The sequence below is a fragment of the Macadamia integrifolia genome, chromosome 4 (assembly GCF_013358625.1).
Source record: "Macadamia integrifolia cultivar HAES 741 chromosome 4, SCU_Mint_v3, whole genome shotgun sequence".
Classification (NCBI taxonomy): domain Eukaryota; kingdom Viridiplantae; phylum Streptophyta; class Magnoliopsida; order Proteales; family Proteaceae; genus Macadamia; species Macadamia integrifolia.
Window position 1 is genome coordinate 2993021 of NC_056560.1, and position 24301 is coordinate 3017321.

A 24301-nucleotide genomic window follows, 5' to 3' on the forward strand; every position below is an offset into this window, starting at 1 on the left:
AAAAAAAAAAAAAACAAAAATTGATGACACAATGATTGATTTTAGTGTATATCTCATAAATTTTAATTTTTTTTTTCTTTTCATTTCTTGGCAGCCAACCATAAGACGTCAAGTTCTTAATACATATATAGAGGTATCATTTGGACACTCCCTTGAAATGTATAGGGATCCCACCTTAAACTTTAGCACTCTACATCTTTCACAATTTTATGCATGACCTTGCTACTTTTGATCTTATCTTTCTGGGTTTAATGTGAAAACAACAATTCTATATTGAATGTGAATAACCCAATGTGAAGACTTATAAGGATTTGACTATTATCTTTTCATGAGTGATTTTTAAAGTGAATTGTACCTAAACTCTAACAAGTAGTATCAAAATTTGGATGTTACAACTCTGATATAGCAAACAATTATTAAGATTCTCTTGGCAAAAATTTCTCATGGATGGTGGGTCCATCTTCCTAATCGGACGGACCCAAATGGAAAACAAACAGAAAACAAGGGAAAGAAAAGCCTCAACCATGAAAAGCAGCTCAAGAAGCTTTTGAATTGAATGCAGATTTTCTTGGATTCTTTTTTGGGGTTTGGTTTGGAGGTTGCTGGGGGTGGGGAACTGGGGAGGGAATATCCTCTCGTATTCTACAATTTCTTCTACGTATTATTAGTCAAGTGAGTGGGCTGTGATCACTGGCTTTGCTCTTTATGGAAGTGGCAAAGTGCGTTAGGTATTTCCTTCTCCTTTCTTCTCTGGAGATAGAGAGAGAGAGAGAGAGAGAGAGGTTTGATATGGATGCGAAAATGTTCAGGAGGTGCTGTGGACATTGGATCTTTCGTTTTTCTAAAAGGCAAAAAGAGGAAGAAAGGATCTAACCGTTGATCCCTTCCCTTAACCACGAAGGAAACCCAAGTCCCCAGTCCCCACCGGCCGTCCAAAGACCAATTCGACATTCAACTACGACGAGAGAGAGAGAGAGAGAGAGTGAGAGAGAGAGAGAAGAATTAGGGTTTCTAAAGCGGACTTGACATGCGAGATACTGTTATAAAGTGCTCTCGTCCTCCCTGTCCACGGTTCAAGGAATCAAATCGGAATCAGAGGAAATCAGGTCGATTTGATTGAGAATGATAACCTTGATTTCAGGCAATTCGAAGCAGTCAATTTAATTTTTCTTTCTAGGGTTCGGATGATTCTGATAGATTCTCACTGATTTCCCATTAGAGAGAAATGCACTAGAGCAATGCGCCTGAACATACATATGGTAGTGTTCATCTCTTAAAAAAAAAATAATAATAATAATAATAATAATAATAATTTATGGATATTATCAGGAGATCCATGCATATTCAATATAGTTCATCTTTCGTTCCACAAGGATCAAGATCATATAAACATTCAGATCAATCAAAGTCATTTACATGAACCATCCCACCTTCTTTCCCCATATCTTCTGTAGTCTATGTGTGCTCATTAAACTCCAAGACTTGGACTTCATTTTTTTGGGTTAGGAAAGACTTGGATTCACATGTCAAGATTCAATTTAGCCATTATGCTTAAGGATGTGAATTTGAAATCGAAACCATTTACCAAAATCGAATCGAGCTGTTTACACTGAAACCACGGAACCTTTTAGTAAATAGTTTGGTTTTAGTTTAAAGTTTAAGACCGATTAGTTAAATGGCTCGGGTCAGTTTTAACCGTTTGACCCGTTGGTTTCAAACTGAATTCACATCGTGAAAATCGAACCATTTAAACCGTTAAAACCAATCCGATTAACTTGTATAAAGATTAAATATTTGGTTGTTTTAACAAAATATAATGGTTTAATTTAGGGAAGAACTAAGGACCATAGAGGTTGTCCAACAGTCTATTCAATAATTTACTCCTATAATGTAGATATGTAGATATGTAGTTATGTAGTTAAATCCTTGCTTGTTCAATGCCTCATTCAATTTGATAGAAGATTGAAGTGTTTACCAATAAAACAAATTTTAGTAAGCATGCGAATAAATTAGCGAACCGATTACTAACCATGTAAACTGCAATCAAAACCATGGAAAAGAAACTGTTTACTAAACGGTTGCGGTTTCAGAAACTACAACCGCTTAGTAAATGGTGCTGTTTTGGTTTCAGCTAAATAAATGTGAACTGAATCAAATTGCACCGTATACATCGAAACCGAACCGATTAACACTTTTAATCATGATTGTCCAGAAAACTTTCTAGATGTGCATATCTAGGCTATGTTCGGTAACCAAGAAAAGAAAAAACGAGGAAATAAAATAGTACAAAAAAACATAGTAGGACAAAAGTTATGATTATACAATGATTCTTTTATGTGTATCTCTCTCTCCTCAAATTCAAATAAAATCAAAATTTTTTTTCTCCATTTTTTAGCTTCCTAACATAGCCTTAGAGATATTCTTAACTTGGGAGAAGTTTTCCTTTTGGGCATAGTGAGGTTCACCATTCCATTCTTGGGTTTTAAGCATGGTCTTAAAACTTTTTCAAAATACGCTTTTGATATGCCCCATGTGCATTTAAGGTCCACTCAATGAATGATTCCAGTTCACCGTGGCGTTGGAGAAACTCGATCCTACTTATTTTTGTAAGGCTGGAATTTTCATCACAATAACTTGAAAAGTTATAGGATAAAGTGTTAAATTTTTTAAAGGATCAGGTTGGATCGACCTAAAGCCTTAGACCAGCAGCCCCTACTCTCTAGGTTGAAAAGCTCAAACTTAGGCCTTAAAGTTTTCTGGTGGGCTTAAGTGGGCTCGGCTTTGTTGGGCCAAACGCACAACCCTCTTGATGGTTAAAAGATTTTGCTATTGATTTCTCTCCATTGCAAAAGGTTTTTCCACGAAGAACCAACTGGTCACAAAAGTATTTTACAGAAAATAAATTCCCACCATTAATTGTTTAAAAATTACTATGATAGTTAAAGATAAAATAAATAAATAAATAAATAAAATAAAATAAAATTCCTTACAAACATGCAAAAAATAAAACATTTGATTGATCAATTGATTTAACGCATAGAGCCATAGATCTCCTATGGTATTTTTCCTTTAGCCCACCATGCAATCACCAATTCCTAGTAACAAATATCAATTTAATTAAGCAAATATATAAGAAATAATAGCATCCTGTGTATATTATCATGGCACAGTTTTTCTTGAAATCGAACAGCCCAAATATTTGTCATGTGGACAATCAGACGGTGCCTAAATTTTGTGAATAAGCAAGTAGACCCTAAAGTCTCCCTATCCCTATGTCAAGTTCAGCCTAGACGGAGTTCACTATGTGACAAAACAAACCTTTAGAAATATTGAATCATGAGATGGTGCATAGACTAATATGTATATTGAGTCGTTGACAAATATGATGATGCTTACACTTACATAGATGATATTTGATTGAATTTGACATATAACCAATCCAATGGTATGCAACTAATTCAATGATTAGTTAGCTAAAACCATTTATTCACGTGATGGACCAATTCAAATACACTTATCTGAACAAACCTTGTCATTGATCATTTTCCTGTGTAATTTTAGTCTAGTTTGATTTTATGAAAGACGTTGCATTATGTTATGTTAGCTGATGTTCTCTCTCTCTCTCTCTCTCTCTCTCTCTCTCTCTCTCTCTCTCTCTCATGTGCACACATACACACTCATAAGGGTGTCAATTATGAGCCCGCATTGGTAGGCCCAATTGAGCCCAACACATTTATGGCCCGACTTGGACCAGCCCGACTAATAAACTTATTGGGTTTGAGCCTGACACATTTATCAAAACAGGCATTCACGATGCAGGTAGCTAGCTCATCGGGTGCCTGACCGAATTTACACGTTTATACACCCAGCTTGAACCGACTCGTCATAGCTTGACCCAGTCCGACCCCCTTTAATACTACATAAAATTCCTATTTTGCAACTACTAGTAAGAAACTAATCAAGCTTTCTTACCCTTTGCTTTGTAATAGGATTTGATTTAATTAAGCTTTGTTTTGTAAGTTGTAACAGTCATAACTCTTTTTTTTTTTTTTTTTGTAAACACAACTATTATCTTATGTCATTTCTCTTTTTTATCAAAGATTCGTATCACATGTTTTTTGGGCCTTCGACCCAATTAAGAAAATAATTTTAGGGTAGGCATGTTTAAAGCTCATTTAGACTTAAATAGGTCTATAGATCGGTTAAAGCCCGATTAAAGTCCAACACCGAGTGGTCTGATTAAAACCTTTCTATGTCCCCCCAAAACTAGGCCCGTTTACTTAAACGGGCGTTCACAATGCAAGACTTCCAAATGGTCAAGCCCGACTAGACCCAACCGAGACCAACTTGGCTCGACCAGTTGACACCCCTACACACATAACCTCTTCTTTCACTCACAGTGAAGAGGAATCTGGTTGGCCAAATGGCATTTATTGCATTTGGGTAAAACTTTGGAGAATGAACAACATTTTGAATCTTCAACATATATTGGGACACGTAAATATGAGAGTAGAAACTTCACCTTAGGTGAATGAAATTTTTTTCTAAGTATTTATAATATATAAATAACAATTTATGGATACTAATTTTTTTTTTTTTAAATTATTGAAATCTAAAAAAAACTTAAAGAAAGGCTAGGAGATGTTATTTTCTTTTACATTTATAGACAGTGTGTTTTTCAGGTTTTTAAGTTATTTCTACATTACTTTACTCAATTTTCTTTCAATCATTTAAAAAAAATTTATTGAAATAAAAAAAAAAAAAAAACCTATAGAAAGGCTAGGAGATGTTATTTTCTTTTACATTTATAGACAGTGTGTTTTACAGGTTTTTAAGTTATCTCTACATTACTTTACTCAATTTTCTTTCAATCATCAAGTTCTTCCTAGTAAATAGATTAAGTGGCAACTCTTATGCACTACTCTTTGTATCTGTTAAGAGTAGCCAGATTTATGAGTGTCAATCAAATTTGACTTTTTTCTACCAAAAAAAAAAAACTTTTGACTATGGAGCCGCATGCACGGCTCGGGCGTTGAAGAGTCGCGCGTCAATGCCGTCGATTTGTAACACATGTAGTCACGAAAGGGCGGTCAGTCGTTGCAGGGCCTGCACTATGGTACTCAATGGGTGGGTGAATTATTCCATCCTTCCCTCATCTAAAATCAACACATGGAAGATATAAGACTCTGCAAATGATAGGGCTACCCCCTCCTTGGCTCCTTGGGATGTCAAAAGCTGGCTCGCGCCGATAGATCGAACTGATCGGTTAAATTTGAAATCAGACCAACAAAATTATTAAATGTCAAATGTCGAACCAAGAGCCATAGACTAAGGGCCCGTTTCGTATCGTTCTAAAAAACGTTTCTAGAGTTTTTTCGTTCTATTGAAGCAAAAAAATAGAATCTTCTGTTTGGTGCACTTATGGTTCGTTTCTGTTATTTCGAAACAAAAAGTGAAAAAAAAAAGTGAAAAAACGAGATTGGACGGAACTCCAAAATGGAGTTCTGTCTTCCCAGTTTCGTTCCATTTTAAAAAAAAAAAAAAAAATCCTGATAAAAATCTGAAATCTTGAAACACAATTTTTTCGTTTAAAAACTGCGTTTTGACACAGAAACTGAAAATTTTGTTTTTGACATGAAACGGCGTTTCTGGAACAGAAACGGAAATTTCAGTTTCTGTGTCAAAACGCTGTTTTTAAACGATTTAGGGTTGTTTGGTGAATATGTTTCTATAACAGTTTCAGAACCAAGAAACGATATTTCTGCCGTTTGGTAATGCTTGTCTCAGAAACGGTTTTTTTTTTTTCCTTTTCTTTTAAGTCAATAATTACAAAAATAACATTAAAATACTATAAGCATATAAATTTGTCCCAATACCTACTCTGTGATTACAATTGATGAAGAAGAAGGAGAAGAGGTTAGAATAGAAGAAGAAAGAGGTTAGAAGAGATGAAAAAGAAGAAGGAGAAGAAGAGCCGAAGTCGAAGTTACCTGCAGAGGAGATTTCACAAGGGGGCGAGCTCCTGTTTCTTCTTCTCTCCTCTCTCTATGCGAGTTCCAAAATATATTCGAAACCAAAACTTTGTGAAGCTTATCGATCTCTATCTCTGGAATCTAGAGTCAGTCATAGGTGGTCCAAAAAAACCCTAAATTTGTTCCTATACCTCTCTGTGATTACAATAGATGAAGAAGAAGAAGAAGAGGTTGAATAGAAGAAGAAAAGAAGAAATGAAGAAGAAGAAGGAGAAGAAGCGAAGAAGTTACCTGAGGTGGAGATTTCTTGAATATAGTTGTGAGCTGGGTTCTCTCTTCTTTCCTCTCTGTTCTCCTCTCTCTATCACGGACAATCGGGAACGAAAGTTTCAAGTTATATTAATTTGAAACGAAACACCACTGACAGAACAGCCTCCGAGAGTTTCGTCAAATCGAGCCATTTTCGTTTTTTAGACACTGATAGTTTCAAAAAAACTGAAACGGAGCCTACATTTACCAATCGGTTTTTTGCCTTTTTTTGTTCTATTAACACGAAAAAACGCTAGAAACGTTTTTTATGAACAATACCAAACGGGCTCTAATAGTTATTTTAAGTGTTCATTTTTTTTTTTTTGTGACATTTAGGTGTTCATAATGCTTGTTTATAGCTTTATAGGCACCTGATTAGGCCCGATTAATTTTATAGACCGATCAATTGAGATTAGATTTGTTGCTCGTATGAACACCTAATCATACAGGTGAGCATTCAACATGGTCCCTTTTGTTTTCAAATATACCTTTTTTCACTCATGCAATCATAGAAAGTGATACAAGTGTTAAATACGTATCTGTATTTATATCCGTATGACTATGTGATAGAGATAGATTCGTTCTCTAATCAGGCCATTTATAATTCATTTAAAACTCGATCAACTTGACCCTGATTACATTCCAGCAAATGCATTTGTACCTTGCCTAACGCCTAATTAGTTTAGTGATGCGATAATAGTGTTATATCTTAAATTGATGGACACTGATTAGAGAACCAATCGGTTGCGACACCCAAAACCCTAACTCTTTAGTTGCGTTCTATTTTCATGGTTCCTTATTCCAAGGAAGGATATGAATTTCATCCTCTCTCGGTCCTTTGTATAATTCCTTTCTCCACATTTTTGTCGCCTCCTTCATCCACGTCACCATCGTGACCCAACTGTCGTCTTATTTTTAAGTTTCTCATGTGAGCCGATGGAAGTCACCGAAAAAGGTCCAAAAAGGCAACAGGCATATTCTTTTTTTTCCAGTGTAATAAATTAGATACTTGTTTCTAGTATGGTGAGACCAAGAACCGTAGGATTAGAATCTCTCTATAATGGAATTTGGAACAAACACAGGAAGGACACGATAGACATTCAAATAGAATCTTTTAAGGCAATAGGATTCCAATTCAAGGTTTTATGATTATGGTATAACATGATGGAGTCTATACAATTACGTGGCCTTTTAAAAAAACGGAAACTAGTTTTGTCTCTTTTTAAAGTGTAACCCCTAGTACCAGTACCCCTTGTGCGTTATAACGAGCTTCTCTCCTTCGACCAGCGCTTCGGGATCTCAAAGGGCCATCCTCGTTGTCTCCGAAACGCTCTCTCTCGCCTCCTCTTCCAATTCTCGAACTCCATTTATACGATCAGCGACAAATCTCTGCGTCTGATATCCGAACAGAGAGATTTTCCGGGAGAAGAGTGAGATGTCGACTCTCTATTCTCCAAATTGCTCTTCCTCAGTCAGTTATTCCCGTCTTGCCATATCTTCTTCTTCTTCTTCATCTTCATCATCTGGGTATCAACAACGAATTACAGTTTCTTCACTCTCTGAACGATTTCATAACAAGAATGTCTCTCTTCAGTATCCGAGAAATCAACGCCGCAACGCCGTTCGCATGCAAGGAGGTTGGTCTAATTTTATATTCTAATTGCGTCTTGGTTTTCATTCAGCTGCTTTGAGCTGTTTGTTTGGTTAATCTTCAGATTTAAGATGTGCGGTCAGTTTAATCTTTTCCTCTGATGTCTTCTGTATTTATTTATGTGTTTCATTTGCTGCCTCTGCTTCGTTACTTGTTTAATTAGGTGGATTTCTTCTTGATTAGTTGTGGATATGTTCTACTTTATCGTTTGGCAGTTATCGCTTTCTCCTGTCAAATTGTGAGGTTTTTATCTAAGATGGTTTGCTTTCTTTTCTTTGGTGAGTCAGGGCGTTATATTTTTTATTTGACACCAGTCGGAGTGTTTTTTTTTTCCTGCATCTTGGTCACCCCCCCCCCCCTCTTTTACAACTTATTTTAGCTGTCAATTTCTCGTTTCGGGTCTCTTAATCACATATGTAAGACTTCTACTTTCTAGTTCCTTACTCTGCTTCCATAACTAGTGTTCTTATGTTTTCTTTCATTTGTTGCTCTTTATGTTGTAAAATCCTGAGAGAACCAAGAAATTGCACAAATATAAACAAGCAAATACTGGGGATTTTTAGAAGAATTAGTGGCAAACTAGAAATGGTAAGAATTGGAATCGAATGCCAACATGGGAATTCAACAGTAGCACCAATTGGTGGCAATAAGATGAGGGAATGCAACAATTAGGAGCAAGATGACAAAGTTTAGTCTCGGGGTTGGAGAAACTACAAAACTTAGGATTACAGATGAATGCATCTATGGGAACTTAAAGCAATAGGTTACAAATTGAAAGAAGGTTAGATGGGCCAGTCATGTCCAATAGAGTCTGTAGACTGCATGGTGCTGTGGTGTGTGTTGGAAGGCATTACATGCACAAAGGCAAGGAGAAGGCCCAAAGTGACTTGGGTTGAAGTAGTGAGCAATGACATGGATGCTTGTGATGGAAGATACAGCCCTAGAAATAGTGGAAGGATGAAAGCATGAAACATGATTTCTGTACTTCATGCCAAATACTGGGGACATGGGTTGTTTGAGTTAAGATTGAATTTAAAGAATTTGCATTTTTAGACATGCCTGTTCATTTTTTGTGTTGTCTTTTCCTAGATTCACTGAAGAAAGATAATACTCAGATCTATCTTGTTGTGTTTAATTCACATTGCAAATTTGGCATCAGGCGAAGTGGATGTAACTGCATCATTGCCTGCTAATGATACTCTCGTGACGAGATTCAAAGATGAATTGTTGAAAATAAAATCTTCAGAGGAATGTAATGATGCTGCAAGTTCTGATTTCAAAGAGGAGTCCACTGTCAGCATTACTGTGGTTGGGGCCTCTGGTGACCTTGCGAAGAAGAAGATATTTCCTGCTCTTTTTGCACTTTATTATGAGGATTGCCTCCCCAAGGTTTAGCTTATTCTGTGATTTGGTCAAATATTTTCCCTTTTTTTTTTTTGGTGCTCACTTTTATTTTATTTATTTGCTGAGGTGGTATGTTTAAGTTTGAATCTGGTGCGTTTCTGTACTACAGCATTTTACCGTGTTTGGTTATGCTCGGAGTAAAATGACAGATGCAGAATTGAGGGACATGGTTAGCAAGACCCTTACTTGCAGAATAGATAAAAGGTGATCTTGCTCTGATGCTTGTCCTAGATTTAGGCTTACGTTTTGTTATAAATATCTGTAAGCTCTTTTCTCTTTTGTAAGAAAGCTGATGTCTTTTCTTCTTCTTCTTCTTCTTTTTTTTTTTTTTTTTTTTTTTTTTTAATTATTTTTATTTTTTATCACTGCTTGTTCATAGTCCGTCACTTGTTCTGTTTGTTGGAAACTGGTATTTGCTTTATTTTTATTTTTATTTTATTTTATTTATTTATTTTTTGTGATATTTAGTCCACGCCATTTTTTTTTCAGGGAGAACTGTAGCGAAAAGATGGATCAGTTCCTAAAAAGGTGCTTCTACCATTCTGGCCAGTATGATTCAGAGGAAAATTTTGCAGCGTTAGACAAGAAGCTCAAGGAACATGAGGTAATGCCTTTGTGGTTCAGATTGGCCAATCGTTTTATTTTTGCCTGGTCTTATAGAAAGATTCCAATTGGACTAAACCTACTGCCAGAAAGTTCTTGCTTATTCCAAAAGAATATTGTAGTTGGGTTGGATTTCAAAGGCAGTGTGTTTAACATTGGTTTGCTTGTATAATGTGTGTATAACCTGAAGATTCATTTGAAAACATATAGAAAACATTGAGACCAAGCACTGTAAGATTGTTAAATAAGGAGTATCTCAATATTCTCTATGTGCTTTACTTCCATATTGTGAAACATAGCAACTCAGAATACCGACGACTTCTTCTTTATTGGAAGAATTTTTTATTTTGTTTTTTTTGTTCTTCATGTGCTGAGGTGATGAGAGAAGCTACCAGTACATAGGATTGACAGAAAACATGGCAGTACAATGGTGGAAAAGGATTCATCAAGCCAACTCCCTAGTATATTAGATAAAGCTGTGCAACTTGAGTTTAGCTTATGTGCTCTATGTCCATAGAGAAGGCCCTAGGATAGTAACTACATTAGCTAATAATAATGATCCAGATAAATGAAGTGATTACTGAGTGACAGAATGGTGCCGATTGTGTCCGGACTAAAAAGTATTTATCTCAGGCTTGCTATTCTTTCTCCATTTTAGTGCATATGGCGAGTTCAGGCAAGGGTCTTCCCATATATTACAACCGTGTGGTCTCCCAATGAATTGTTGTTAAGTAGATCTTCATCTCCACATTGGTATATGGTCTTTCTATGGTTATGTGGTTAAGTAATAACAAAATTATGTTCATTATGTCAGTGGTGGAATATTCATTTGGTTAATTCCTATTTACCGCATCAAAATTCAGTATATATCTGCATATGCTATTACAAATCTTCGGAACTCCTTAATGGATCATTTTGAATTGTACAGATAAGAATTAACTAGTCAAAGCTAATTCCATTTTTCAATTAAGCATCACTGCTATGTGTCATCTTCCCTTCTTTTTGTTTTTTTGGGTACTCATCTTGCAGTTTGACAGTATGACAAATTGGTCATGCAGGGTGGTAGGGTTTCAAATCGCCTTTACTATTTGTCTATTCCACCCAATATCTTTATTGATGCGGTAAGATGTGCAAGCTCATCGGCTTCTTCTACCAATGGCTGGACAAGGGTTATAGTGGAAAAACCCTTTGGCAGGGATTCTGAATCTTCCGCTGCTTTGACCAGTGGATTGAAGCAATACTTAGAGGAAGATCAAATTTTTAGGTGACATTCTTTTACTAAAGTTGCTACTTGTAGGTAAAGGACTATGGACTCTATCGTGATTGGTGTGGCATTTTTACGGCAGGATTGACCACTATTTGGGAAAGGAACTAGTTGAAAACCTATCTGTACTTCGCTTCTCCAATCTCATTTTTGAACCTCTATGGTCAAGGCAGTACATAAGAAATATACAGTTGATTTTCTCTGAAGATTTTGGCACTGAAGGACGAGGAGGGTAAGCCTCCTTTACACTTTGGCATTTATATTGGCCTTAGAACTTTTTTGGGGGCTTCTTGTTTCTTACTTCATCTATTAAATTCAGGTATTTTGACCATTACGGTATTATAAGGGACATTATGCAGAACCATCTGCTTCAAATACTAGCCCTTTTTGCCATGGAGACTCCTGTCAGCTTGGATGCAGAAGACATTAGGAATGAAAAGGTTTTTGAAGAAAACATAAGCATGTACTTTTCTAAATTGTAGGTCACAAGACTTCCTTTGTTAATTTTCTCTCTGTTTGGCAGGTTAAAGTTCTTCGCTCAATGAAGCCTTTGTTACCCGACAATGTGGTGATAGGGCAGTATAAGAGCCATACCAAAGGAGGTATCAAGTACCCAGGCTACACAGATGATAAAACAGTGCCTAAAGACAGTCTTACTCCGACATTTGCAGCAGCTGCACTTTTTATTGATAATGCAAGATGGGATGGTGTGCCATTTCTTCTGAAAGCTGGGAAGGCATTACATACTAAGAGGTATAGGAGTACTAATGCACTATTGGTACACTAGCTTTCCGCAATAATCATTTAAGCATCATCTCAGTTGTCTCTCTCCCCCCCCCAAAGAGAGAGAGAGAGAGAGAGAGAGAATGCTCTTTCTAAACAAATAATTGAAGAAAAATGTAATTGTGTGTTTCCTTTTCAGAGCTGAGATCAGGGTGCAATTCAGGCATGTTCCCGGTAATTTATACAATAAGAGTTTTGGAACAGATCTTGATCAAGCAACAAATGAGCTTGTTATTCGGGTTCAACCTGATGAAGCTATTTATTTGAAGATCAATAATAAGGTCCCTGGCTTGGGCATGAGGTTGGATAACAGTCATCTAGATCTCCACTATGCAGCCAGGTAAACTCTGAAACCTCTTTGTAGATGATAGAGGATGAAACTTGTTAATGCCTGCCTCTGTAATTTATAGACCAAGAACACTCAGGGTGGCTTGTGGTTTTTGTGAAAATGGTTTCTACTTATTTGATTATAGCCTTCAAAAATTTACAAGCTACCTGAAGATCGTGTTTGGTTTTCTTGCATTTTATTGTTTTAATTATCATTTTACAAATACAATCGTGTTTCATTTTTAACGAAGATTTTGGATGCTTGTATAGGTATTCTAAAGAGATTCCAGATGCATATGAAAGGCTTCTGCTTGATGCTATTGAAGGGGAGAGGAGGCTATTCATCCGGAGTGATGAGTTGGATGCGGCATGGAAGCTTTTCACCCCCGTATTGAAAGAATTGGAGGAGAGTAAGATAATACCTGAGTACTACCCGTATGGGAGTCGTGGACCTGTGGGTGCCCACTATCTTGCAGCTAGATATAATGTACGGTGGGGGGACCTCGGTGCATAGCACCAAACGTTCTGGTGGTTGATTTGCTGCTGTAGCTGTTTAGTTTCACGGGAGAGGGATTCAGATAGGGAGGGAGGCATTGCTCATTTTTAGTATGTTTATCACTGGAATATCCTTTAGATAAAATTTAAAAGGATCATTTATTTGGATGAGATGGAAAAGTGTAAAGAATGAGTAAACAGCTGAAGTTTCTACATTGATAGGGAGGTTAGGAACTTTTGTTTAAGGTTTTTTTGGGGGTTAAATCAAGAGACTCGGGAGGATAGAGGTTTGTAACTACAAATAAGTAATCAGAGCTCTGTATTACACTTTATGTTCCTTGTTCAAAATCATTTCAGGGAGAGATCAAGTATGAAAGGTAAGGGCAGCTGTTTTTGGCCTCTTTTTGCAATTGATTTTGTTTGAAGCTTAATTTGAGAATTAGACCATATCAAAGTTGGAGGGATAGAGGTGAGATCATCAGATTTTAGCTCAAGCTCTCTCCAACATTTGTCTAATTTTATTACATTTTGCAATCAAAATTCATGGCTACCGTCAAAATTGAAAAATCTTGGATTGGACTGGGTGATTTTGAAGTGGAATGTGGTACCCACAGCCACTCGAGTGGCTGGGGTTATATGGAATTATCAGTTAAACTGGGTTTGAGCCCAATTATGTGCTCCGAATGCTCACAACTCCTCCCAACTCCAACCATGACTTGGCAAGAAATTAATTTAAGGACAAAAGGTTAGGGGTATTTGGCTATTTGCTCTGGATGATGGAATCTTCTGGATCAGTAGAAGATCCTATCAAATTATTGGGTCCAAACGTTGAGTGATTAGTGGTTCTTTCAATTGTTAGCGAGGTAAGCAAAGCCCTATATATATTATTAGTAATCATTTGAAATACACCACTTTAACCTAATATTTTATGAAGGTGGGACTCCACTCTACTGCTTCACCGCACGTTATCCCAACTAATAATTAATATGTAAATGAGAGAGTAAGAAACGTAGATGAGTATTGAATAAGGGTACCCAACTAAAGGCATCTTCACTCTTCGGGGGTAGTTGGAGTGGTAGAATTTAATTAAGGTTCCAAATTCCAATGCCCTCCCCTGCCCTGAAATTCCTTCATGCCCCCCTCTCTCTCTCTCTCTCTCTCTCCCTCTCTCTCTCTCTCTCTCTCTCATATGACCAAATCCCAAGTCCCCATATAACCTCTCTGTCGATCGGCCTCTGTCCGTTAGCCTGGGCGGAATCTATAGCCATGCCACACTGACCCTTATCGAAATCATCCTGTCAAGAAGTCAGGAACTAGAGAGAGAGAGATAGAGGGAGAACTATTCAACAAACTAAACTAAACTAACAGTGTCGAAGCAAAGCTTTAATGGTATTGGACTATTGGGTATGGGCGGTATGGGCAATGAACGGCATCTTCCGTGTCTCTCTCTCTCTCAACCCTTTCCTGGAGGTGGGAGTCAATTGAGAATGTCAATGGGATTGGTAGTGTGATGGTAAAAATATTCTCAATTCATAATCGTTCAGTCGATTGATTATAGGTTCAAGTCTTGGTATGCCTACTATCATCTATTAGTTTTGCGAAAGCACCATTTGTCAATACGGGACTTGTCCTAGAGGCTATAACCACTTGGAACACTCATTTTTTTGTTATCAGAAAACAAAAGTCAATCGGTGATGAACACTATTTCCTATGCGTGTCAGCATCTTCAAGGGTGAATATATCGTATCTTCTTTCTTAATCTCTGTAAATCGAGGATATACGCGACGAGGGTGAGGTGTTAATCTTTCTCTTATTAATTAGTTTAGAGGAAAATCATGATTTAGATGCCGACACAGACAATCGTTTTCACGGTTCTTCTGAGATAATTTCCTTTCCTTCCGCCTGTCCTTTTCCCTTCTTTCTCGTCTTAATTTTTTTTGTTTGGATTATCATAATCGTTAATACCAATCGCTTAACTACGACATTTATAATCTTTCCCACAAAAAATTACTTCACTAATAATTGTGATTAGGATCAGATCGGGGTGGGTTCCTGAACCAACCAAAGTTCTTTCCATAAAATTGTCTGCATTTATTGAATTCGAGGTTGTGGAGGAGATTCCACCATGGAAAGATCAGATCACCGTACGAGGGTTAGTAGTAAGCCTCGTTCTGGGAACCTTGTTCTGCATCATAACCAGCCGCTGGCTTGCTTGGCTTCTTCTTCGTCAAGTCATGGACCGGTTTTCTCTCCAAATTAGGCTTCTCTGTTACCCCTTTCACCCGCCAGGAGAACACCGTCATCCAGACCTGTGTTGTTGCCTGCTATGGCCTCGCTTTTAGCGGTAATTCGAACCTCCCTCCCCCTCTTCGCATAGTTTTCTGGTTATTATCTTGTGATGGATTATATGATAGACGTCATTTGTGATGCATTGTTTCTGTGACAGGGGGTTTTGGTTCATACATGCTTGCAATGGACGAGAGGACCTACAAACTCATTGGTGTTGATTATCCTGGAAATCGGGCGGAAGATGTTAAAAATCCAGCCTTGGGTTGGATGATTGGCTTTATGTTTATTGTCAGTTTTCTTGGCCTCTTCAGCCTTGTTCCACTTCGAAAGGTAAATTTATCTTTTCTAACTTAATAATTGCCTCAACGATGGCAAATTAGGATCCTAAAGTTTCAAAGATTGGGAAGTGGGAACAGAAGTTGCTTGCCTGGTTGATGTGCTGTGTCTGAAACAGGGACGAAGAAGGCATCGCAAAAAAGCCCTCACGCCCCAATCCATTTGCCTAGTTAGCACCTTAACTCTACCGTGTCTTGGTCTAGTTGGAGATTTCATATGCAACCAAGCATCATTGGGAAAATAACTGAATTTGTTAGTGATGGACATTCACAAAATCTAAGATGAAAGTGATGAAGATTGTAGCTCTTACAAACTAAACTGAAAGAACTTATAGTGAATTACCAGAAACAGAGAAATTCCCTGAGACCTGGCATGCTATCTATACTTGTTTGGCATTGGCATGTGTTCTGGATTTTTTTTCCCAGACATCTCTCTTATGACAGGGTAAATATGAGATGCTTTAGTTCAGGAGTAAATGAAAACTAACTAATAGCACTAAATTGTCAACCATGAGCTGTTTGATTTGAATTGCTTGAGCTGGTGATATAGTAGATATGGGGTATGTAATTATTTATTGGAAATGATTTTCGCAAAAGTAATGATTATGTAACTGATTGAAAAGAGAATATTAAGATTTATTTGATTTTTAAGGCAAAGTTTTCTGTCCTAGAGCGGCCCCTGTGCCACCGACACAGGGGGTGTGCAGTGACTACCATGCCCTTCCTGGGGATGCGCACCCCGTGTGTCTGGGTGCAGGAGCTGCTCTTGGAGAAAAAACACTTGCCCTTGATTTTTTTTTATAGGTAAGTACAGCACACTTGTTTATTAAATGGAGAAAAGATAAAATGAATATTTATTCCTTAGTATTTGCACTCAGAATGAATTGCTGAGTGTGTTCAGACCATAATGTACATAGTTTTGACATTGAATATTATAGAAGCCAAGAAGCTTGTCTATGATGGAATTAAAATTCTGTTTTCTTTCTTGTGAAATTTGCAGGTAATGGTCATGGATTACAAGCTCACATACCCCAGTGGGACAGCCACGGCTATGCTAATAAATAGCTTTCACACAAGTGCAGGTGCTGAGCTAGCAGGGTATGCTGTTCACTTGTAAAATTTTCCCCACTTTTTAGTTGGACCTGAATATGATATTACCTCACTATCCGTGGTCTTCTCCAATTATGTTCCTGTGATTTGGTTCAGAATGGGTAAAATTTCATTACGTGTCCTTTGTGTGCTACTGAAATGTCAGTGTTCAATAAACTCTGTTTTTTGACTTTGTTATTGGTACCATTTTGCTTGGTAAACATACTCTGAACAAGTAGTCCATATCAACTGTTTCTTTCTGATACAAGCTTAGTGTTTCTCAACTTATTGCAGGAAGCAAGTTCATTGCCTTGGAAAGTATCTTAGTATGAGTTTCTGCTGGAGCTGCTTTAAGTGGTTTTTTAGTGGTATTGGAGATTCCTGTGGCTTTGATAATTTTCCTAGCCTTGGTTTGGAAGCCTTTAAGCAAACGTAAGGTTCTTTTGACTTTATTTATTTGTTATTAGCCATTTGTCATCTAAATGCTAGTCTTCTTTCTGTTAAATATACCTACTACAGCAATAAGATGGAATCTTCTGCCTCCTGAGAATAGCGGGCCCAATCCGAAGAACAAACTCAATGGAACTTGTAAGAACAGAAGATATTGTACTAGTACTTTTCAACTTGTAGCTCAAAACTAAGTTGCAACTCAAATCAAGCAATTATGTGCATTCCAGTAAGAGGCATGTGTTGTGAATTTGGGCCATGGTCAATTCTGGAGGTGGCCTACCAACGAGTCTGTGGATGCAGATTGGAATAGGATACTGATGTCCCAAACTACAGTAAGGATCAAGGTACTGGCAAACAGGAGGTTTTAACACATGGTTCCAGCAACAGAACAGTAGGTACTAGAGACCTAACAGCCAGTTAATAACAACGCATGTAGGCACATAGGATATAACCACAAGTCAGAGACAGAAGTTCACTAACAGCAAGTGAAAACATTGCTGTCGGCAGAACAGGGAATAGGTAAATTAAGGAAAACAACTGATTTCCAGATTTAGTTTAGTATGCTGTTCAGATAGGAAAGATCTCCCAATCAAGGGTAGAGATCTAAGAAGGGAACTGCTACTCCAAATCTCAGCCAAATCTGGTGGTTAGATGCTGAGATATGACACGGTTTCTGAATTAGAAGTGAAGTTAAAAAATAGCAACTCAGTGTTACAGCCAAACTATTTTTTGGATCAGGCTTAAACCACTACCGAAGAAGGGGTCTAGAAAGGGTATTTCTCTGTCAAAAGATTGACTGCAACTGATGGCCTGATCTGGGGTTTCTTGGGCTTGAATTCTGCTCAAGTAAAACACCAGAATAGTAGAGCCGCAGGGTGTATGTTGCACTTTCATGGACCATCTTCTGATGGAACTCAATAGCCCAATCTTCAGAAGATCAAACAGCAACTCAGCAATGTAGAACAGGCTTCGACACCTCTCTGATTGCTTGTTTATTACAGGTCAACGAAACCTAGGAAATTGATGGAGAATAAATTAGAGGAAGAAGATGTTTTTTTTTTTTTTTGGGGGGGGGGGGCCAAGGCCTCTCACCCATAGCCTTGGTCAATCTCTAACTGGCCTTTGTCTCTCACCACAGTTGAATCACACAGCACAAAGCAAAGCTTTCTTTTTTTCTTTTTTTTTTTTCAAAATTCAAATCGTAGGGGCTGTAGAGAGCTCCTCCATTGATCTCAAAACTAAAAGTTGAAAGCTCAATCTAGCAATTATGTGCATTCCAGTAAGAGGCTTGTGTTGTGAATTTGGGCCATGGCCAATTCTGGAGGCCCCACCCAAAAAAAAAAGTTTGTATATTTGGTCACATATTTGCATTTAAGTTGTTTCTCTGAACCAAAGGTGCTACCTTATACACAGAACAAAAAATAGGCAGCTAATCAGGTAGTAGTAAAAGCAACTATCCATTGTGCTGGTTGATTCATGGATTTCTTTTCTGTGCAGATTTTATTTTGACTTCAGCCCAACTTATGTCGGATGCGGCCTTATCTGCCCCCACATAGTCAACTGCTCAGTTCTTCTTGGGGCCATTATTTCTTGGGGTTTCCTTTGGCCTTTTATTTCTAAACATGCTGGAGATTGGTACCCTGACAACCTTGGTGCAAATGACTTTAAAGGACTTTATGGATATAAGGTATATATGAATAATTTATCTTATAACAGTCACAGTTTACCAGTTTCCTAGTGTTGATATTTTTATCCCTTTTATATCTAGTTCGAAATGAATCAAGTTCTAGATAGCTTAAGCACGCACAGAGACAGGCACATTTCTAAATGACCTTTACTTTCCAAGAAAGTTCTGACTGGTACCGGAGGGAGAAAAGGCAATGTTCTGAGACCTTGCTCCTCCAAGCCTGTTGAACTGTTGCTTGGACTTCAAAATGGGTGAATCAATTGTAAGACCTTTAATTCAGACCCACCAATAATCATTTGATAGTTGATCCATACAAGTGAACCTGATCTTAATCCAGTACATAAGAAAGGGCCATTACACCGTGTAATCTTAATCTAGTACATCCTTGTATAAAAATATGACAAGAATTTCATTAAGTAGATGGTAGCTATGGAAGCAACAATTCAACTTGTGTGATTATCGATACATTAAAGCTTTCAGAATCAAACCTTTGTTGCCCTAGCCTTGCCTAGACTTTCAAACTGGTGCCAGATTTTAAAGAACTTATTTGAGGTTCTCATCCAATAAATGAAGGAAAATTCATAGAAAATCCCGGTGTGGGGAAAAAATCCTACCTTGTCTGGTAGAGTAGTTTTTCTTGTTGTAGTGCCCAGGCCTTCAGTTGGTCCAGAAAACCACAGCATTTAGTGCATATAGTTGGTAGCTAGGTTGGTTTATTGAAGTTATGGATTTTACAACTACTTGTTTTGTCTAGCTAGCCTATATCCTACTGGACCTAAAACCCAATTTGGACCTGTTTCATCTCATCTAGACTGCCAAATGGGTTTGTGCTGGTCCAAGGAAGTGCTCAACCTCACAGAACGACTGTGAGGGTGGTTCACTGCCCCTATGTGAACATGGCACATGGGATCCTTGGCATTTTACCCCATGAAATAGGGGGATGGAAGGGAAGATAAAAATGATTTCTGACTTTGTATTAAGATGTCAGGCTCCTGATGAGCATTTTTTTGTTTCTAAGTTACTAATTCCCTACTATATTATGGTATATAGAGCTGCTGAAACCGACTTCTGAGGCTTATATTTGCCTCTAGTTTGTGAAAGTTCTGAGGCTTATTTTTGCCTCTAGTTTGTGAAAGTGGGAAACTCTTGAGCATCTTCATCTTCTTTGTTTTCTTATATTGTGTACTCCTGTTCACTCTAAATGGCTTGCCACTTGATTTCTTGGCAGGTCTTCATAGCTATATCTCTTATAATTGGAGATGGACTGTACAATTTGATAAAAATCATAGCAGCAACACTGAAGGAAATGTGCAACAAGAGCACAAAAGAAAACCTTCCTATTGTTAGCGAGATTCAAGGTTGGTAAATAGTAGGTTGTTGATTTGTGCTGAAACCATGCCTCCAAATACTCTGGTTTGTATTGATTGCATCACATCTTGATCATTCTTTTATCATTTTTCTTGTTGCTTCTTGATTATATAAATGGTTTTCATGATTTTAACCTGAGTTCACTTTTAGATGGTAGGAATATAATAATTTCCTCCTTTCTTTTTTACTTTCTTTCTTTTTAAGTATTGTTTTGTTACTAGGTATATATACCGACCTCAAGCCTTACTTGTCCATGATGATATGAGTATTATTAACATTTTGTATGGTCAAGTGTGATTATTCTAAACTGAGAACCCAACAATAAGTATGATCATATTAAAGTAACTAGACTACCTAAACTAAAGAAGAAAAAAAAGGGTAAAAAAGAAAGGGCTAGAAATATAATGTACTCATAATTTTTATTTCTATTGGTTTCCTTTCCAACCCAAGTAGCTATTTGACTCATTTTTTGTTCATCTAAGCAACTAGAGCTTCAACAACTTAGTTGAAAATTTGTTATTAGGAAAATTACTCTTCCCATTTTGTAATATCTAATGCAGCTAAATTTAAACTATGGATAAAAGCCTTGATGTTGCTTTCACTGTAGGGCTTAAACAATATGCTGCTTTGGCAAATTGATTGTTACTGACTATTATTTATGTTCGCAGATTACGAGACTTCCAAGTTGTTAATAGAGAAAAAGAGAAAAGATGAGGCATTCCTAAAAGATAGGATACCTTCTTGGTTTGCAGCCTCTGGGTATGTGGGATTGGCAGCGATATCCACGGCAACAATACCTATGATCTTCCCACCACTCAAATGGTACCTCGTACTTTGCGCATACATCCTTGCCCCGGCTCTTGCATTCTGCAACTCTTATGGCACTGGGCTTACCGACTGGAATTTGGCTTCTACCTACGGAAAGATTGGTCTTTTCATCTTTGCTTCTTTGGTGGGAAGCAATGGGGGAGTCCTAGCTGGGTTGGCAGCCTCTGGGGTAATGATGTCCATCGTGTCCACAGCTGCAGATCTAATGCAAGACTTCAAGACTGGTTACCTCACTCTGTCTTCGGCCAAGTCCATGTTTGTGAGCCAATTGATCGGAACGGCAATGGGTTGTGTGATTGCGCCACTCACGTTCTGGTTATTTTGGAGTGCTTTTGACGTCGGAGACCCTAACGGTCCTTACAAAGCCCCCTATGCAGTCATAATGAGAGAAATGGCTATCCTGGGAGTTGAAGGCTTCTCTGAGCTGCCTAAACATTGTCTAGCTATCTGTTGTGGATTCTTCATATCGGCATTTATCATAAACCTTGCAAGGGATCTGACTCCAGCGAAAATATCGCGTTTCATCCCTGTGCCCATGGCGATGGCAGTTCCGTTCTACATTGGGGCGTACTTTGCCATTGACATGTTTGTTGGGACTGTGATCTTGTTCATATGGGAGCGAGTGAACAGAAAGGGTGCAGAGGATTATGCTGGAGCAGTTGCATCTGGCCTAATATGTGGTGATGGCATTTGGACAATACCATCCGCCGTTCTCTCCATCTTTAGGATTGAAGCTCCGATCTGCATGACCTTTGGGCCTTCTTTTAGTAGTTAGCATGCTTAGCTAGGGATTTTGCATTCAAAATTTTCATTTTTATGATTCATGAGCTCGTTGCCTTCTTGTACATACCATTTGATGATAAACAGGAATGATTGGTTTCAATGTATATATATCAGTTAGTAATGAATCAGTCAAATGTATGCAACGGACTCCCAAACACAAATCGTATTTTTTCCGGATCGATCTTTTGTTCAGAATCAAACCAACCCTTGAATCTGTTGCAAAGTATTCCTATTGTTTTGATGTTCAAGATTGAAGATAACCACCATTTGAAGCTAAAGGGTTAAATAATCACTGGAGCCATAAATCCCTGTCATTAAAATTCATCCTGTTCCTTCTTTACGATGATGCAAAAAGAACCAGTTATCCTGTAAGACGTGTTCTTGGATCCATGTGGCTCCCAGCCACCAAAACTGTAAAGAATTTGGTTTTGGACATCACTGCCAATGTGGAATGCGAACAGAAAACCCAGAGGGTGATATGGCCATGGCTGAAGTTGATCTGCAAATCCAAAGTCAGGTCTCAATGGACAAAATTACAAAAGGTGGCAGCACCTATCTCAGGCAAGTCACCGGCTAAGCGCCAGGTTTCTTGTTTCCTTCCCATGCACCCAACAACGTGTCTCTCTCCTCTGAGGTCTCTACAATTCCAATCCATCTAGAAACCACCCACACCGGCTCCATACAATTCCTCTTTTGCTCTCTTGCTCTCCAGTCTTCCACTGTGTGCGTGAATCTGTGAGTGATTACTAACGTTTTAGACGACCTTGTGGTGCAGGTAGCACATACAGACGGGCACAGCCATATATGATGGATCTGATTCACCAGTTCATGAACATGGTGGTTCTTCCAACCACTCTTATCACTCTCTTCCTCTTCCTACCATCATTCCTGTTTTTCAAGTTTTTACTCTTTATCATAAGATCCATCTTCTCTGAGAACGTCGCCGGTAAGGTCGCCTCATTACTGGCGCTTCTTCCGGCATCGGTGAGGTTGGATTGGTTGCTTTTTTTGCGTGCCAGAGTCGTATCTTTGATTCGTGTCTAGACAATGGACAGACGTTCGATTTGTGATCCATTTTACTGCTCTGCAGGAACTTGCGTACCAATACGCTAAGAGAGGAGCATGCCTAGTCCTGGTTGCGAGGAGGGAGAAGAGTCTACAAGAAGTTGGCCAGAGGGCTCGTGAATTGGGCTCTCCCGAGGTACTTGCCATCAGAGCAGATGTTTTCAAGCTCGAAGACTGTAAGCGATTTATCGGTCAAGCGCTTGATCACTTTGGCCGATGTAAGTAGACACAGACGCCAAAACCAACTTCTCCCATCTCTGTTCTCCTCTGTTTTGGGTGAAGTTTGGGCCTTGTGAGCTTATATTAATGGTAGAAGGGTCTATTCCATATTTCCATGGTTCCATTTTTGCAGTGGATCACCTTGTGAATAACGCTGGGGTGATTTCGATCTCCATGTTCGAAGAATTAACGGATATTACAGACTCCTCACCGGTGATGGTAATCCCGTTCCCCTCTCTCTGCCTCCGTAATTTAGTACCCTCTAATGGAATCGGTCGTATTGAAGCCGTGAATATTCTGTTTTCGGCACTTCCACTGCGCAGGATATAAACTTCTGGGGGTCGGTCTACCCAACCCATTTGGCAGTTCCTCACCTCAAAAGGAGCAGAGGAAAGATCATTGCGATCGCTTCCTCCGGTGGATGGTTGCCCATGCCCAGATTGAGCATCTACAATGACATCTTAAACACATCATCCTCCTCTTTCTCGTATCTTTTCAGTATTTGATGATCTGTGGTTTATTATTTATTTTCTGGGTTTTGAGAGGACAGGCAAGCAAAGCAGCATTGATAAGCTTCTTTGAGACATTGAGGGCTGAACTGGGTGAGGAGAACGGGATCACGATAGTGACACCAGGGTTCATCGAGTCGGAGATGACGAAGGGAAAATACTTAAAGAAAGGAGAGGAGATGGAGGTGGACCAGGAGAAGAGAGATGTGATGGTAGGGATGACCCCTGTGGGTTCCGTGGAGGGATGCGCCAAGTCAATCCTCAACAGCGCCTGCAGGGGTGATCGGTACCTCACGGAGCCATCTTGGTTCAGTGTGTTGTACCTGTGGAAGGTGTTGTGCCCTGAGGTGCTGGAGTGGTGCTGCCGCTTGCTCTACGCCTCCGGCCCCGGTGCTTCGCAGAGAGATGCTCTGAGCAAGAAGATCCTCCACTTCATCGGCGCCAAGAAATTCCTCTACCCTTCTTCCATCCAGTCCCCTGGCCCTGACATCAAGTCTGACTGAGAACTCGACACACAGGGAAACAGAGATCGTCTTCTAAAAATGTATATAATGTGAGTCTTGTGTTTGTTGGGCTTTCAAGTTTCACCCTTGAAACCCTTCTTGAGTCGGGCCTGGGCTAGGCTTTACAGTCCATGGGCTAGATCAGAGATGAGATTTTCAAACTTAAGGTTGGGACAGGCTGGGCTTACACTGAGGTTGGGTTCAACTCAGCCCAGCCCGGCCTATTGCACACACTTATATAGTTATTGTAGAAACACAACCATAAAACGATGCAAAAGACAATGGAAAAACAAGAACAAACAATGTACATAGGTTTATGAGGTTTGGCAAGATTGCCTACATTCTTAGTGAGATGAAATCTTGCTTCA

General features: G+C 38.6%; 3 protein-coding genes across 3 annotated transcripts; all 3 read left to right on the forward strand.

Annotated features, from left to right (window-relative positions):
* The first annotated feature begins 7532 nt into the window (after positions 1-7532).
* Positions 7533-13218, forward strand: LOC122075416 (glucose-6-phosphate 1-dehydrogenase, chloroplastic-like). Its single transcript, XM_042640440.1, has 10 exons — positions 7533-7918; positions 9092-9321; positions 9446-9540; positions 9826-9940; positions 10998-11203; positions 11286-11435; positions 11523-11643; positions 11727-11956; positions 12126-12326; positions 12584-13218. The coding sequence occupies exons 1-10, from the start codon at positions 7717-7719 to the stop codon at positions 12825-12827; spliced, it is 1794 nt and encodes a 597-aa protein (XP_042496374.1). The 5' UTR covers positions 7533-7716; the 3' UTR covers positions 12828-13218.
* Positions 13219-14502: 1284 nt separating this feature from the next.
* On the forward strand, positions 14503-21780 carry LOC122077480 (probable metal-nicotianamine transporter YSL6). The gene is given in 9 exon segments (XM_042643430.1): positions 14503-14540; positions 14841-15005; positions 15007-15152; positions 15255-15427; positions 16433-16530; positions 16816-16953; positions 18469-18658; positions 19887-20016; positions 20695-21780. Coding segments are annotated over 9 exon segments (2013 nt in total). The 3' UTR covers positions 21630-21780.
* Positions 21781-22314: 534 nt separating this feature from the next.
* Positions 22315-24301, forward strand: LOC122077000 (11-beta-hydroxysteroid dehydrogenase A-like). Its single transcript, XM_042642701.1, is given in 6 exon segments — positions 22315-22589; positions 22592-22626; positions 22728-22920; positions 23055-23140; positions 23245-23374; positions 23470-24301. Coding segments are annotated over 6 exon segments (1056 nt in total). The 5' UTR covers positions 22315-22441; the 3' UTR covers positions 23934-24301.